General features: G+C 46.8%; 2 protein-coding genes and 1 long non-coding RNA gene across 5 annotated transcripts in view; 1 reads left to right on the top strand and 2 right to left on the bottom strand.

Moving 5' to 3' along the window:
- Positions 1-110: 110 nt before the first annotated feature.
- On the bottom strand, positions 111-10,799 carry LOC139412727 (DCN1-like protein 2). The gene is given in 8 exon segments (XM_071159399.1): positions 111-554; positions 921-1,017; positions 2,005-2,087; positions 5,948-6,078; positions 6,269-6,437; positions 8,541-8,757; positions 10,741-10,779; positions 10,782-10,799. Coding segments are annotated over 8 exon segments (834 nt in total). The 3' UTR covers positions 111-474.
- LOC139414028 (uncharacterized) lies at positions 5,002-5,533 on the bottom strand. Its single transcript, XR_011634862.1, has 3 exons — positions 5,482-5,533; positions 5,354-5,393; positions 5,002-5,179 (listed from the first exon to the last, which is right to left on the bottom strand). It is a non-coding gene; the product is annotated as an uncharacterized lncRNA (long non-coding RNA).
- Positions 10,409-17,693, top strand: part of LOC139412726 (transmembrane and coiled-coil domain-containing protein 3-like) — a 20,627-nt gene continuing 13,342 nt past the window's right edge. For 2 of the 3 annotated variants that reach the window (XM_071159395.1, XM_071159397.1), the window contains exons 1-5: positions 10,409-10,961; positions 12,119-12,396; positions 13,960-14,127; positions 15,306-15,485; positions 17,214-17,429. In XM_071159395.1, the coding sequence (XP_071015496.1) occupies positions 12,142-12,396; positions 13,960-14,127; positions 15,306-15,485; positions 17,214-17,429 (819 nt within the window). In that variant the 5' untranslated portion in view covers positions 10,409-10,961; positions 12,119-12,141. Of the gene's footprint in view, positions 10,962-11,551; positions 11,558-12,118; positions 12,397-13,959; positions 14,128-15,305; positions 15,486-17,213; positions 17,430-17,693 lie in introns of those variants that run through there. The other variant, XM_071159396.1, reaches the window with a different exon arrangement.

Below are 17,693 nucleotides of genomic sequence, written 5' to 3'. Positions count from 1 at the left end.
AGAGTAAACCGTCCGCCCCTCTCTGCCGTTCTGTTTGCTCTCCCTGGTCGTTCTTTAGTAAGGAGGGGGCGGGGTTGGGGGGGGCTGCAGCTAGGGGGGGGGGGGGGGGTGGGACCAGAGCACCAGTTCTAGAATCTATAGACACGCCCACTGATCTGATGGTGGCTGGTGTATGGGTACTGTAGTCGTTGGCCGATCGGTCTGATCCAGCCAGCCAATGGGAGCGGAGCTCATAGCTCCGCGACGATCCCACCCCCTGCTAACAGCCCGCCTCCCGGAGTGACTCAGTCCCAAAACAAAGAAAAAGATAACTTCCTCTTCCTGTTGTTGTTTTCCTTCTCTCCGATTGGCTGTCATGTCGCTCCCCGGCCCCTGATTGGCAGCTCAGTCTCACAAACTTGGACAGTCTTGTAGAAGTCTCTTTTTGGCTGGTGTGTATAAAATCGTCAGCCCCTGCTGGGAACTGGGTGTGACCTATATGGTTTTACGCTTGCCCCCTGTCACGATTGGCCGGGCAAATTCCACAAAGTCGTCTATGAGGACAGGCCAAGCTCCTGAGTGGGCAGAAAAGGGTCACATGATTAGCTGCACGGTAAGTGATTGGCAGAAATGTTTTAATAGGTGATGCGCTGTATGGCAGTAGGTAGAAGTCAAGTCCCAATCCCTAACTGATGACTCCAGGTCAGATCTTAGTCATACGCCTAGTGGTTATGGATATGGGGGGTAGAGGAATCCTGGATCTGAGGTCAGGGTGGGCAGGGTGTGGATTAGTGTATGTTTTATTGGTGCTACAGAAATGTTTGTCTGCGTTCCAAACGGCACCCTAATCCGTATCTAGTGCACTATGGGCCCTGGTCAAAAGTAGAGCACAGGAAAAGGTGCCAATTGGGACCCATCCTTAATAGGTGGTTATATCTCACCTTCCTCGTCGTAGTTGGACATGTCGTCTGCGATCATGTTGCCAAAGTCCAGTAGCAGGTTCCATGTGTCTTTGGGGATCGACCGCTTATGATGCTCCTGCATTAAATCACACAGAGAGATGACATCAGAGATTATGATGCTCCTGCATTAATCACACAGATAGATGACATCAGAGATTATGATGCTCCTGCATTAATCACACAGACAGATGACATCAGAGATTATGATGCTCCTGCATTAATCACACAGACAGATGACATCAGAGATTATGATGCTCCTGCATTAATCACACAGATAGATTACATCAGAGATTAGGATGCTCCTGCATTAAATCACACAGACAGATGACATCAGAGATTATGATGCTCCTGCATTAATCACACAGATAGATGACATCAGAGATTATGATGCTCCTGCATTAATCACACAGACAGATGACATCAGAGATTATGATGCTCCTGCATTAATCACACAGACAGATGACATCAGAGATTATGATGCTCCTGCATTAATCACACAGATAGATGACATCAGAGATTATGATGCTCCTGCATTAAATCACACAGACAGATGACATCAGAGATTATGATGCTCCTGCATTAAATCACACAGACAGATGACATCAGAGATTATGATGCTCCTGCATTAAATCACACAGACAGATGACATCAGAGATTATGATGCTCCTGCATTAATCACACAGATAGATGACATCAGAGATTATGATGCTCGTGCATTAATCACACAGATAGATGACATCAGAGATTATGATGCTCCTGCATTAATCACACAGATAGATGACATCAGAGATTATGATGCTCCTGCATTAATCACACAGACAGATGACATCAGAGATTATGATGCTCCTGCATTAATCACACAGACAGATGACATCAGAGATTATGATGCTCCTGCATTAATCACACAGACAGATGACATCAGAGATTATGATGCTCCTGCATTAATCACACAGATAGATGACATCACCAGAGACTATCAATACATGGAGGAAACACCTAGACTCTGTCCAGAGTAGTATATTATCTAGGGAATAGCCATTAATAGAGACTGGCATCCACTCACCAATAGAAACCTGTTCCAGAGGTCCAGGAACTTGAATCGACCAGATAGAACCAGGTTCCAGTAGGCCACAGCCATCTCCAGGTCTGATACAGAGAGTAGAGGGGTTAGTAACACCATCAGTAGACTAGTCATCTCCAGGTCTGATACAGAGAGTAGAGGGGTTAGTAACACCATCAGTAGACTAGTCATCTCCAGGTCTGATATAGAGAGTAGAGGGGTTAGTAACACCATCAGTAGAATACAGTCATCTCCAGGTCTGATACAGAGAGTAGAGGGGTTAATAACACCATCAGTAGACTAGTCATCTCCAGGTCTGATATAGAGAGTAGAGGGGTTAGTAACACCATCAGTAGACTAGTCATCTCCAGGTCTGATACAGAGAGTAGAGGGGTTAATAACACCATCAGTAGACTAGTCATCTCCAGGTCTGATATAGAGAGTAGAGGGGTTAGTAACACCATCAGTAGACTAGTCATCTCCAGGTCTGATATAGAGAGTAGAGGGGTTAGTAACACCATCAGTAGACTACAGTCATCTCCAGGTCTGATATAGAGAGTAGAGGGGTTAATAACACCATCAGTAGACTAGTCATCTCCAGGTCTGATATAGAGAGTAGAGGGGTTAGTAACACCATCAGTAGACTAGTCATCTCCAGGTCTGATATAGAGAGTAGAGGGGTTAGTAACACCATCAGTAGACTACAGTCATCTCCAGGTCTGATATAGAGAGTAGAGGGGTTAGTTAGAGAGTTACAGAGAGAGAGAGACATTAGTGTCTGACAGAGAGTTACAGAGAGAGAGACATTACAGTGTCTGACAGAGAGTTACAGAGAGAGAGAGACATTAGTGTCTGACAGAGAGTTACAGAGAGAGAGACATTACAGTGTCTGACAGAGAGTTACAGAGAGAGAGAGACATTAGTGTCTGACAGAGAGTTACAGAGAGAGAGACATTACAGTGTCTGACAGAGAGTTACAGAGAGAGAGAGAGAGACATTACAGTGTCTGACAGAGAGCTACAGAGAGAGAGAGAGACATTACAGTGTCTGACAGAGAGTTACAGAGAGAGAGAGAGACATTACAGTGTCTGACAGAGTTACAGAGAGAGAGAGAGAGAGAGAGAGACATTACAGTGTCTGACAGAGAGTTACAGAGAGAGAGAGAGAGAGATTACAGTGTCTGACAGAGTTACAGAGAGAGAGAGAGAGACATTACAGTGTCCCACAGAGAGTTACAGAGAGAGAGAGACATTACAGTGTCTGACAGAGTTACAGAGAGAGAGAGAGAGAGAGAGCGAGAGAGACATTACAGTGTCCCACAGAGAGTTACAGAGAGAGACATTACAGTGTCCCACAGAGAGTTACAGAGAGAGACATTACAGTGTCCCACAGAGAGTTACAGAGAGAGACATTACAGTGTCTGACAGAGAGTTACAGAGAGAGAGAGAGACATTACAGTGTCTGACAGAGTTAGAGAGAGAGACATTACAGTGTCTGACAGAGAGTTACAGAGAGAGAGAGAGAGACATTACAGTGTCTGACAGAGAGTTATAGAGAGAGAGAGAGAGACATTACAGTGTCTGACAGAGTTACAGAGAGAGAGAGAGACATTACAGTGTCTGACAGAGAGTTACAGAGAAAGAGAGAGACATTACAGTGTCTGACGGAGAGTTACAGAGAGAGAGAGAGAGAGAGAGAGAGACATTACAGTGTGACAGAGAGAGAGAGACATTACAGTGTCTGACAGAGTTACAGAGAGAGAGAGACATTAGTGTCTGACAGAGAGTTACAGAGAGAGAGAGACATTACAGTGTCTGGCAGAGAGTTACAGAGAGAGAGAGAGAGAGACATTACAGTGTCTGACAGAGAGAGAGAGAGACATTACAGTGTCTGACAGAGTTACAGAGAGAGAGAGACATTAGTGTCTGACAGAGCTACAGAGAGAGATAGACATTAGTGTCTGGCAGAGAGTTACAGAGAGAGAGAGAGACATTAGTGTCTGACAGAGAGTTACAGCGAGAGAGAGAGAGAGAGAGACATTACAGTGTCCCACAGAGAGTTACAGAGAGAGAGAGAGAGACATTACAGTGTCTGACAGAGAGCTACAGAGAGAGAGAGAGACATTACAGTGTCTGACAGAGAGTTACAGAGAGAGAGAGAGACATTACAGTGTCTGACAGAGTTACAGAGAGAGAGAGACATTAGTGTCTGACAGAGAGTTACAGAGAGAGAGAGACATTACAGTGTCTGGCAGAGAGTTACAGAGAGAGAGAGAGAGAGACATTACAGTGTCTGACAGAGTTACAGAGAGAGACAGAGAGAGAGAGACATTACAGTGTCCCACAGAGAGTTACAGAGAGAGAAAGAGAGACATTACAGTGTCTGACAGAGAGCTACAGAGAGAGAGACATTACAGTGTCTGACAGAGAGTTACAGAGAGAGAGAGAGACATTACAGTGTCTGACAGAGTTACAGAGAGAGAGAGACATTAGTGTCTGACAGAGAGTTACAGAGAGAGAGAGAGACATTACAGTCAGATGAGTTTTGACAAAGGGCCCTACTGTTGTTCCAGGAACTTAGCTGGGTCACCCACTCCGGTCGTCATAACAACACAGACCAGCAGAAACAACAACCAGAACAAAGTGGTCCCATCCAGGGAATCCCCTCAATGTCACCCAGTTCCCTAAATAGTGCACTAGTGGGCCCATAGGGCTCTGGTCAGAAGTAGTGACTATGCAGGGAATAGAGCTCTATTTGGGACCCACCCTGGTCTCTGTTTAGCTTGATAGGTGATCTATCCGTAAACCTGTTATTACACAGTAACAGTACAGTAACTATCAGACTCCAGGCCCTCTCCCCAGCATGGCTCACAGAACAGCAGTAGTCCAACTAGAGGCAGTGTTGTGAAGGGGGAGCTCTTCACTTACCTGGAAGGTCATTGTTTTCCATCTAAAAGCCATTCTTCCTGTTTGCTGCCGGGCTGCTACTGACTGAGACAGAACTACATTACACCGCTGATGCCAAACCACCATAGTTATCTACCAATGTTCCCCAGGAGGAATTCAACACCAGGGTTAGGAAAACTACACCAGGGTGAAAGACCTTCTCCTCAAACACAGTGCTGGACCAACCAGGGTTTGACTAAACCCATCTGTCTGGACACAATATTTACCAGAACCTCTGTTCATTTACCAGAACCTCTGTTCATTCACCAGAACCTCTGTTCATTCACCAGAACCTCTGACCTCTGTTCATTCACCAGAACCTCTGACCTCTGTTCATTCACCAGAACCTCTGTTCATTCACCAGAACCTCTGTTCATTCACCAGAACCTCTGTTCATTTACCAGAACCTCTGTTCATTCACCAGAACCTCTGTTCATTCACCAGAACCTCTGACCTCTGTTCATTCACCAGAACCTCTGACCTCTGTTCATTCACCAGAACCTCTGACCTCTGTTCATTCACCAGAACCTCTGACCTCTGTTCATTCACCAGAACCTCTGTTCATTCACCAGAACCTCTGTTCATTCACCAGAACCTCTGACCTCTGTTCATTCACCAGAACCTCTGACCTCTGTTCATTCACCAGAACCTCTGTTCATTCACCAGAACCTCTGACCTCTGTTCATTCACCAGAACCTCTGTTCATTCACAAGAACCTCTGACCTCTGTTCATTCACCAGAACCTCTGTTCATTCACCAGAACCTCTGTTCATTCACCAGAACCTCTGTTCAGTCACCAGAACCTCTGTTCAGTCACCAGAACCTCTGTTCAGTCACCAGAACCTCTGACCTCTGTTCATTCACCAGAACCTCTGTTCATTCACCAGAACCTCTGACCTCTGTTCATTCACCAGAACCTCTGTTCATTCACCAGAACCTCTGTTCAGTCACCAGAACCTCTGTTCAGAGCTTTTTTCCAGAAAGATATGTGAAATACGTACCTAGTCCCTTCTGTCCAGGGTTCTTGGCGAAGTTGAAGGTGAACTGATAGAAGTCTTTAAACTTGGCCGTGTCTTTGACTTCCTGTTCTAGTCTGGGGAGTAGAGCCTTCAGCTTCTCTGGACTGTCACAGCTAGGGGGAGCACACACACACACACACACACACACCTTCTTATTGGAGTCCAGCTAATACCTGCTCGACCTCTGTTTCAAAATGTTTAGTTGTCCAATAACAACATTTGCTTTCATTCAAAATATTTCCTACTGAACAGCGAACACAACTGCGTGGCGCAGAAAGATGACATCACAGAAAGCTAGCTCACCCTAGCTCGGCCATGCCGTCGAGGAACTCCTTCCTGCTGAACTCACACTGTGTGGCGGCACGGAACTTCCAGGCCACCACCAGAACACTCCTACTGGCCGGGTCCAGGGTGAGGTCATCACAGAACTGCTGGATCCCATCGATACCGATCTTATTGTCATCCTGGGGGTCTGGAGAGGAACAACACAACAACACTGTGACAGGACTACAACACAGAGCTGGTACATTACACTGGTACACTACACACACACCTCATTAAATGTTTCCTTTGTTCTTCATATACACCCACAGAGCCCAGTACACACCTGATCATAACACTCCACCTCTCCAGTAAACACACACTACACCCCCTGTACCATCCCCTCCTCTCCCCAGTACACACACTACACCCCCTCTACCATCCCCTCCTCTCCCCAGTACACACACTACACCACCTCTACCATCCCCTCCTCTCCCCAGTACACACACTACACCACCTCTACCATCCCCTCCTCTCCCCAGTACACACACTACCCCACCTCTACCATCCCCTCCTCTCCCCAGTACACACACTACACCCCCTCTACCATCCCCTCCTCTCCCCAGTACACACACTACACCCCCTCTACCATCCCCTCCTCTCCCCAGTACACACACTACACCACCTCTACCATCCCCTCCTCTCCCCAGTACACACACTACACCACCTCTACCATCCCCTCCTCTCCCCAGTACACACACTACCCCACCTCTACCATCCCCTCCTCTCCCCAGTACACACACTACACCCCCTCTACCATCCCCTCCTCTCCCCAGTACACACACTACACCCCCTCTACCATCCCCTCCTCTCCTCAGTACACACACTACACCCCCTCTACCATCCCCTCCTCTCCTCAGTACACACACTACACCCCCTCTACCATCCCCTCCTCTCCTCAGTACACACACTACACCCCCTCTACCAACCCCTCCTCTCCTCAGTACACACACACTACACCACCCCTCCTCTCCTCAGTACACACACTACACCCCCTCTACCACCCCCTCTCCTCAGTACAAACTACACCCCCTCTACCACCTCCTCTCCCCAGTACACACACTACCACCCCCTCTCCTCAGTACACACACACTACACCCCCTCTTCCATCCCCTCTCCCTAGTACACACACTACACCCCCTCTACCACCCCCTCTCCTCAGTACACACACTACACCCCCTCTCCTCTCCTCAGTACACACACACTACACCCCCTCTTCCATCCCCTCTCCCTAGTACACACACTACACCCCCTCTTCCATCCTCTCTCCCCAGTACACACACTACACCCCCTCTCCCCAGTACACACACACTACACCCCCTCTCCCATCCTCTCTCCCCAGTACACACACTACACCCCCTCTTCCATCCTCTCTCCCCAGTACACACCTAGTACACACACACTACATCCCCTCTACCATCCCCTCTCCTCTCTCCCTAGTACACACACACTACACCCCCTCTACCATCCCCTCTCCTCTCCGAGTACACACACTACACCCCCTCTTCCATCCTCTCTCCCTAGTACACATACTACACCCCCTCTTCCATCCTCTCTCCCTAGTACACACACTACACCCCCTCTTCCATCCTCTCTCCCTAGTACACACACTACACCCCCTCTTCCATCCTCTGTCCCTAGTACACACACTACACCCCCTCTTCCATCCTCTCTCCCTAGTACACACACACTACACCCCCTCTTCCATCCTCTCTCCCTAGTACACACACACTACACCCCCTCTTCCATCCTCTGTCCCTAGTACACACACTACACCCCCTCTTCCATCCTCTCTCCCTAGTACACACACTACACCCCCTCTTCCATCCTCTCTCCCTAGTACACACACTACACCCCCTCTTCCATCCTCTGTCCCTAGTACACACACTACACCCCCTCTTCCATCCTCTGTCCCTAGTACACACACTACACCCCCTCTTCCATCCTCTCTCCCTAGTACACACACTACACCCCCTCTTCCATCCTCCCTCCCTAGTACACACACTACACCCCCACTACCATCCTCTCTCCCTAGTACACACACTACACCCCCTCTTCCATCCTCTCTCCCTAGTACACACACTACACCCCCTCTTCCATCCTCTCTCCCTAGTACACACACTACACCCCCTCTTCCATCCTCTGTCCCTAGTACACACACTACACCCCCTCTTCCATCCTCTCTCCCTAGTACACACACTACACCCCCTCTACCATCCCCTCTCCCTAGTACACACACTACACCCCCTCTTACCTTTGTATCGGTTGTAGAGCTGTTCTAGCTTCTTGCGGTCCACAGAGGTTTTCATGGATTCTTTATAGTAGAGGTCGGGGTTCTGGAAGTAGTTGTCTGTGGCCACCTCTAGTTTCCAGTCATTCTGGGTCAGGCAGTACACAGCTGTCCTCTCCCCAGACTGAGTAAAGGTCATGAACTGACGAACCTTGTCCTTTTGAGACGACTTCAGCTTATGCTGCAAGAGAGGAGACACACACAGTTGAGATATATATGTGTGTGTGCACCTGTCTACACACACACACATATATACACACCCGCATATATACACACACACACACAAACATATATACACGCGTATATACACACATACATATACACACACATATACAAAGACTACAAAGAGAGGCAGGTGATCCATCGACCTTTGACCCCCGACAGACTGCTCTTCAGGTCACCTGCTAAGGCCATCAGGTCAGGTGTAGCAGAAACATGACAGATAAATCCCCCACTACGGAGACTAGTCTGTGACTGTCTGTTGGAGAGCAGGTCGATCTCTCTCTGCAGAACAGCGTCTTTAGACAGACAGGCTTGTCTGAGTCCTGCCAGTCAATGACTGGTGTTCTGTTCAACCCATCCCTGTGACTGTAAACGTGACTTTCTTCACTCCCCAAAATATTATACATCTATATAGAATCATATGGGAGCCTGAGGGACAATCCGTTAGAAACGGGAAAGACATCGGTGTCGGGATGACCAGATCGTGATGTTTTAACATTCCGCAATGATCTAAACGGTGGTCGGGACCGATAACGGAACGGGATTAATAACACACACTGGCAGCGGGCATTACATCACTCATCACCGTGAGCAAGGCACAGAGTGAAAAAAAAAAAAAAAAACGTTTTGCTCCTAGAAACAACGGCGGGGTTGGTACACGACCACGGAGTCCCGTCGAATCAGAACAGTGTCTCTGTCGGTGCAGTGCGAGATGGCTATAATCGTGAGAAGACAACTGCCCGCCCGTCTTGCAGACCTGACCCTATCCTCTCGCTCTGGACCCGCCCGATGGTAGCGGGCATTGGCGGCGCCCTCTCCCGCGACCCTGTTACCACGCCAGCGCGTACGGACAGCCCCTCTCTGTTCCAACGCAAAGGCGACATACCTACCAGGGGAAAAGGTAAGTGTTGCAAGTGCGGGTGTCCACAATAACAACTGACCTTCCATTTCCCTCATAAATTGCAACAGTGAACGACACACTGGCAATGCGACACTGCCAGAGGACACCTCGTTTCCCCGTTATAGAGAGCTTCATAGCGTGCCTCCCAAAACATTTCCAGCTATACACTTCGTACCATGGGTTTGTTCACTAGTTTATGTTTATCCTTTTGATCTTACCTACCATTTTATCACCCTCTGTTTGGCCAACTTGATATCCCAATGCCCCTTGTACGCCTGCGCGGGAGGTCAGCGCTACCGCAAGGTAAAGTTTGAGGGTCTAAACTGGGACTTGTAGTTCTTGGGATAATCAGTGATCTTGGTCAAGTTGTGGCCTTGTTCTGTGCACTTCTGAACCTAATAACACTGTACATGGATAGTGATGACATTGTATGCATAATAAACAGTTGCATAAAATGTTAATTATGTAAAATAATGTGATTCATCCCAGATAAAAATGTACTTGCACAATGCCATTGACTAGCTGTGATGAGTTTATGTTCATGGTCTTTAGAGCTAGTACAGTAGCTAAATAAAGCAGTCAAACAACTTTACAACTGTGTAGATTTTTTTCCAAGAAGGTCTGTTACTTGTGAAAAACCCCACTTGATAAAACTACATATCCCAGATATCCGCGTAGATATCCAACCAATCGTTGGGATTTGTTTCGGAAGTGAAGTGAAAAATAACTACAATGTAACATTTTCTTACGGTATCGCAAACTTAATTCACCACAAACAACTTGATTAAAATGTTGTTGACATGTTACGAGAAATTCGACTTCAAATTCTCATTTTATGGAGCTTACTGTCAATGTTGAAATAGTTTGAAAAGTTCGGATCCGTACTAACGTTATTTAGTTAGCATTAGCCATCAAGCTAATCTAGTAGGCGCGAGCAGGTTTGACAGCTTTCTGCATTCATATCCAACATCGGGCACGCAAATGTCATTTATAAAGAGCAATAGCGCAATATTGAACAATACGTTTGACTCAAATGCATACCTGACAGACGTAGCTAGGCCGTTTGTTGCGGTCAACCGTAAGGGGTCTTGGAAATGCATTAAGTTTGTCGCCCTGTGTGTAGTTGAATGCCTGCTCTAAGGCTCAACGTTGGCTAGAGCTATGTGGCGATTGGGGAGGGGTGGCACTACAAGAGCACGATTGTTTCCCCTCTTCTACTGTGGAGTTTAGGACTGAGAGAGGACGACGTAGCACACTAGCTAGTAGGTAGCTGTCTAACATTTAACCTATTTTATTTACCACGAATTTAAGCATAAAATAGATAGCGTACCTGCTGAATATGTAATTCAACATTTAAAACCATGATCAGAACACTGTCAGCTGTAATTCCAACTTTTTTTTTGTCTCTCTCCAGTGAATGAATGGTCTCTGTACTTCATATGTAATGATACTGCACAGCTAATGTAACATACTTGTTGGCTAGTTTTGTGTTGTTACGGATGGTTTTCATTATTCAGTGATCTTGGAAATAATTGTATTCTATAAGCCTGAGTGTGTCTACACCTTCATGAACAGTGGTCTCATTGATCAACACAGGTCAGTAGGAGTAGCTGATTCAACCCCGAACTGCGCATGAGGAGGGACATAGGAGGTGTCTGGAATATAAACATAACTAACCCATGTACACAAAGGTACTTTGCTGCTAGTATAAATTATAAACACATTTTTTTTTTCAAAGCCATAGGTAAACCATTTCTGCAGTCTTTGGCCTCCATTTTATTGTTGACTCAGTGTGGTGTGACCTGCTTCTTCCCGGAGCTCGGGCTGTCAGCTGTGTGTGGTGAGGCAGGTAAGTCAGGTGAGATGTGTTCTGGAAGGATATAGGTCACTGGATACAGGTGTGGCTCATCAAGTAGTTGTTCCTGAGCAGGTATGAGCCCCGCCCCCATCCTCTCTATGGAACTAACCTCTCTGGTGATTCCGCTGGCTGGAAAACATTCATACAGCCTGTGTGTTGGGTTTGTTCTCATAGCCTTTCTCTTCTCCTGTCTGCCACCAGCCTCTCTCAGTCCATAGTCTTTATTCTCTCCTTTCCTGCTCATAGCCTTTCTCTTCTCCTGTCTGTCACCAGCCTCTCTCAGTCCATAGTCTTTATTCTCTCCTTTCCTGCTCATAGCCTTTCTCTCCTCCTGTCTGCCACCAGCCTCTCTGTCCATAGTCTTTATTCTCTCCTTTCCTGCTCATAGTCTTTCTTATCTCTTCTCTCTCTCTCTCTCTCTCTCCTCTCTCTCCCTCCTACTGACCTCTGCCCCTCCCTCTCTCTCTCTCTCTCTCTGTCTCTCTCTCTCTGTCCCCCCCTCTCCCTCTCTGCCCCCCCCCCCCTCTCTCTCTGCCCCTCCCCCTCTCTCTTTCTCTGAAGGGGCAGCAGCAGTAGTAGGTTGGATGCGGGTTGTGTGTGCGGTGCTGTGCCTTGGCCTTGTCGGGGCGCTGCAGCGTGAGCAGGTAGCTCAGCATGCCATCAAGCTACATCGGGGCAGGAGTGCTGTGGCCAAGCACGCTTGGAGCTGGGTGTCTGATAACTGCCGGCGCCTGGGCAGCCTCATCCGACAGAAGAACACGGCCATTAAGAAGCTAGCTGTGGCTGCAGCCGCTGTGGGGCGAGACCACTCCCTCTCAGACCCAGAGAGACTCTTCCAGGTGGGCGCCAGAGTAAAATGGACCGTTTAGCTCCATGCCCTGACCCTAATCCTAACGGACCCTAACTCTAGGTCAATCTAACTATTTTTGGCTCACTATGGTTATTACCTTGTTATTAGAGAAACTCTAATAACTTGTTATTACCTTGTTATTAGAGACTCTATTAACTTGTTATTACCTTGTTATTAGAGAGACTCAAATACCTTGTTATTACCTTGTTATTAGAGAGACTCTAACTTGTTATTGCCTTGTTATTAGAGAGACTAATAACTTGTTATTGCCTTGTTATTAGAGAGACTAATAACTTGTTATTACCTCGTTATTAGAGTGACTTTCCAGGTGAGCTTTTTAACCCCATCTCACCCTCACCCAGTGCTTAACTTGGACAGGAGCTCACCTGAGCTGAGTACCGGCACTTCTACTGCTGGAGCTTCTGCACCTCTATAGCAGTGGCTCCCAACTTGTTTCAGTTACTGTTACCGGAGTACCCCTGAAGTATCCCCTTCTGCATTTTACCAGTAGGCCTATTACCTCATGGGTCTCCTCAAGTACCCCGTGTGGATAGGCCAAGTACCCCGTGTGGATAGGCCAAGTACCCCGTGTGGATAGGCCAAGTACCCCGTGTGGATAGGCCAAGTACCCCGTGTGGATAGGCCAAGTACCCCGTGTGGATAGGCCAAGTACCCCGTGTGGATAGGCCAAGTACCCAGTGTGGATAGGCCAAGTACCCAGTGTGGATAGGCCAAGTACCCCGTGTGGATAGGCCAAGTACCCCGTGTGGATAGGCCAAGTACCCAGTGTGGATAGGCCAAGTACCCAGTGTGGATAGGCCAAGTACCCCGTGTGGATAGGCCAAGTACCCAGTGTGGATAGGCCAAGTACCCAGTGTGGATAGGCCAAGTACCCAGTGTGGATAGGCCAAGTACCCCTGGTTGGGAACCACTGCTCAATAGAATATCAGCTCAAAAGTGTTGTGGAGCTCCTGCACCTAAATATAAACAGTACCAGCACCAAGTCCAGCACTGCCCTGACCCCACCTCTGACCTGAACCCTCCTCTGGAGAAATATGTTAATAAACATAACTGAACCCATGTGACCAGGCCACTGTTTAGTCAAAACTGACATTCTAAAAGGACTCTTAGCATCCAGATGTGTGTAAATAAAGGAGAGGAAAGTACTTTAGAATATTGAGGTGCAGCCCTGGTCTCACCCATCTTACCTTCTCTGTCCCATGTCTACCAAGTGCACAGTCTGGATGTGAATAGAATGGAATCAAACACCTGGAAACCATGTGTTTGATGTATTTGATACCATTCCACTGATTCCACTCCAGTCATTACCACGAGCCTGTCCTCCCTAATTAAAGTGCCTACAGCTTCCTATGGTGTACACTCTGAAGGGTCCTAGTCTAGTGTCCTCTCTCTTCTCTCTCCCCGTCCAAGGGTCCTAGTCTAGTGTCCTCTCTCTTCTCTCTCCCCAGTCCAAGGGTCCTAGTGTCCTCTCTCTTCTCTCTCCCCCGTCCAAGGGTCCTAGTGTCCTCTCTCTTCTCTCTCCCCCGTCCAGGTTCACACTCTGGAGGTGTTCCAGAAGGAGCTGAATGAGAGCGAACGCTCAGTCTTCCAGGCGGTGGTGGGCCTGCAGAGGGCGCTGCAGGGAGACTACAGGGACGTGGTCAACATGAAGGAGAGCAGCCATCAGAGACTGGAGGCCCTCAGAGAAGCAGCCATTAAGGTGAGGGCAGGAGGAGCAGAGCAGCCATTAAGGTGAGGGCAGGAGGAGTAGCGCAGCCATTAAGGTGAGGGCAGGAGGAGCAGAGCAGCCATTAAGGTGAGGGCAGGAGGAGCAGAGCAGCCATTAAGGTGAGGGCAGGAGGAGCAGAGCAGCCATTAAGGTGAGGGCAGGAGGAGCAGAGCAGCCATTAAGGTGAGGAGAGGAGAAACTTGGTTTTGATAGGAAGGTAGTGAATGTGATTAGTCGGTCTCCGTGGTAACAGCCGGGCGGAAAGGTTCTGCATTCTGACCAGCTGGAGAGGCTGGAACTCTTATCTCTGATTGGATGAGCCAGAGCAGGGGCAAGTGGGGCACAGCATTACTCTGCAAAATACACTGCTATCTGTGGAGGCCAGATCCGTGTGTGTGTGTGTGTGTGTTTGCCTAATATATATGGGTGTGTTTGTGTCTGTCTGGACAAAATTACATGCTATTAAAAACATTTTTGCAGTGGGGACAATAACATTTAGAACTTTATTAAGGAAAAACATTTTCCATATTTTTTTCATTTTTAATGTTTATGTTTATCACACATAATATAATGTGAAAGTCTGCATTAAGGTGTCTGTAATGGAATTAACATGGTAAAACTAATGTAGACATTAATACATGCATTTCTATGGCTCCACAATATTTTGTACACCGGTGGAGGAGTGTCAAGATGGAGGGGCGATGGCTTCAACACAGCGCCCCCTGTTGTTCATCTAGTGTATGTATAAGTTATTGGTCTGACAGCCTTTTTCTGCCCATCTATGTCTGACTTTCTGTGCTTTCTCTCTGTCTGTCTCTCTGTCTGTTTCTCTTTGTCTGTTTCTCTCTCTCTCTCTCTCTCTCCCTCTCTCTCTCACTCTCCCTCTCTCTCTCTCTCTCTCTCTCTCTCTCACTCTCTCCCTCTCTCCCTCTCACTCCCTCTCTCTCTCCCTCTCTCTCCCTCTCTCTTTCTCTCTCTCTCTCTCTCTCTCTCTCTCTCTCTCTCTCGCGCTCTCTTTTTCTCTCTTTCTCTCTGCATCTCTCTCTCTCTTTTTCTCTCTTTCTCTCTGCCTCTCTCTCTCTCTCTGCCTCTCTCTCTCTCTTTTTCTCTCTGCCTCTCTCTCTCTCTCTCTCTGCCTCCCTGTCTCTCTGCCTCTCTGTGTGTGTCAGGAAGAGCAGGAGTATGTAGAGCTGGTAGCAGCAGAGAAGCACCAGGTGGAGGCTGTGAAGAGTGCCCTGGCCCAGAACAAGACCCTGTCCATGCTGGATGAGATCCTCGAGGACGTCAGGAGAGCTGCTGACCGCCTGGAGGAGGAGATAGAGGACCACGCCTTCGACAACAATAAACAGGTTAATCAACAACAACAACACATAGTTCATATAGAGGACCACGCCTTCGACAACAATAAACAGGTTCATCAACAACAACAACAAACACACAGGTCATATAGAGGACAACAATAAACAGGTTCATTAACAACAACAACAAACACATAGGTCATAGAGGACAACAATAAACAGGTTCATCAACAACAACAACAACAACAACACAGGTCATATAGAGGACAACAATAAACAGGTTCATCAACAACAACAAACACATAGGTCATAGAGGACAACAATAAACAGGTTCATCAACAACAACAACAAACACATAGGTCATAGAGGACAACAATAAACAGGTTCATCAACAACAACAACAAACACATAGGTCATAGAGGACAACAATAAACAGGTTCATCAACAACAAACACATAGGTCATATAGAGGACAACAATAAACAGGTTCATCAACAACAACAAACACATAGGTCATAGAGGACAACAATAAACAGGTTCATTAACAACAACAACAAACACATAGGTCATAGAGGACAACAATAAACAGATTCAACAACAACAAACACATAGGTCATAGAGGACAACAATAAACAGGTTCATTAACAACAACAACAAACACATAGGTCATAGAGGACAACAATAAACAGATTCAACAACAACAACAAACACATAGGTCATAGAGGACAACAATAAACAGGTTCATCAACAACAACAACAACAAACACATAGGTCATAGAGGACAACAATAAACAGGTTCATCAACAACAACAAACACATAGGTCATATAGAGGACAACAATAAACAGGTTCATTAACAACAACAACAAACACATAGGTCATATAGAGGACAACAATAAACAGGTTCATCAACAACAACAACAAACACATAGGTCATAGAGGACAACAATAAACAGGTTCATCAACAACAACAACAACAACAACACAGGTCATATAGAGGACAACAATAAACAGGTTCATCAACAACAACAAACACATAGGTCATATAGAGGATAACAATAAACAGGTTCATTAACAACAACAACAAACACATAGGTCATAGAGGACAACAATAAACAGGTTCATCAACAACAACAACAACACATAGGTCATAGAGGACAACAATAAACAGGTTCATCAACATCAACAACAAACACATAGGTCATAGAGGACAACAATAAACAGGTTCATCAACAACAACAAACACATAGGTCATAGAGGACAACAATAAACAGGTTCATCAACAACAACAAACACATAGGTCATAGAGGACAACAATAAACAGGTTCATCAACAACAACAACAAACACATAGGTCATAGAGGACAACAATAAACAGGTTCATCAACAACAACAACAACAAACACATAGGTCATAGAGGACAACAATAAACAGGTTCATCAACAACAACAACAACAAACACATAGGTCATAGAGGACAACAATAAACAGGTTCATCAACAACAACAAACACATAGGTCATATAGAGGACAACAATAAACAGGTTCATCAACAACAACAAACACATAGGTCATATAGAGGACCACGTCTTTAATGACAAACGGGTCAGAATAGGAGTGCTGATCTAGGATCATTCTCCCTTTTTAGAGCATAATGAATCAGACTGTTTTGGCCAGGGAGGACCTGATCCCAGATCAGCAGTCTGAGAGGCTGTATAAAGGGGCTTTTATGTATTGTATTAAAGGCGATATACCAGTAGAGTTATTATCAGGGTTGTGATCAGATGAATGGAGTGCACGTAGCCAACGTGGAGACGGTGCTGAGAGTGGAGGAGGAGGAGGAAGACGGAGGGAAGAGAAGAAGGAACGCGTCAAGGAGAGGTGGAGAGGTGGAGGACGACGTGGGGCTGAGCATGCTCATCGACTCCCAGAACAACCAGTATGTTCTGACCAAGCCCAGAGACTCCACCATGCCCCGCTCAGATCAACACTTCATCAAGGTCAGTACCAACTTTAACCCCTGAACACTAATGATCCTATACATATGATGACTGTCCTGAGACTACAGCTGTAATCTGACCATATGAAGACTGTCCTGAGACTCCAACTGTAATCTGACCATATGAAGACTGTCCTGAGACTCCAGCTGTAATCTGACTATATGAAGACTGTCCTGAGACTCCAGCTGTAATCTGACTATATGAAGACTGTCCTGAGACTCCAGCTGTAATCTGACTATATGAAGACTGTCCTGAGACTCCAAC

Source organism: Oncorhynchus clarkii, chromosome 7 (assembly GCF_045791955.1).
Source record: "Oncorhynchus clarkii lewisi isolate Uvic-CL-2024 chromosome 7, UVic_Ocla_1.0, whole genome shotgun sequence".
NCBI lineage: Eukaryota > Metazoa > Chordata > Actinopteri > Salmoniformes > Salmonidae > Oncorhynchus > Oncorhynchus clarkii.
The sequence above is the reverse complement of the archived record's forward strand: the minus strand, read 5'-3'. Positions and strand labels throughout refer to the sequence as shown.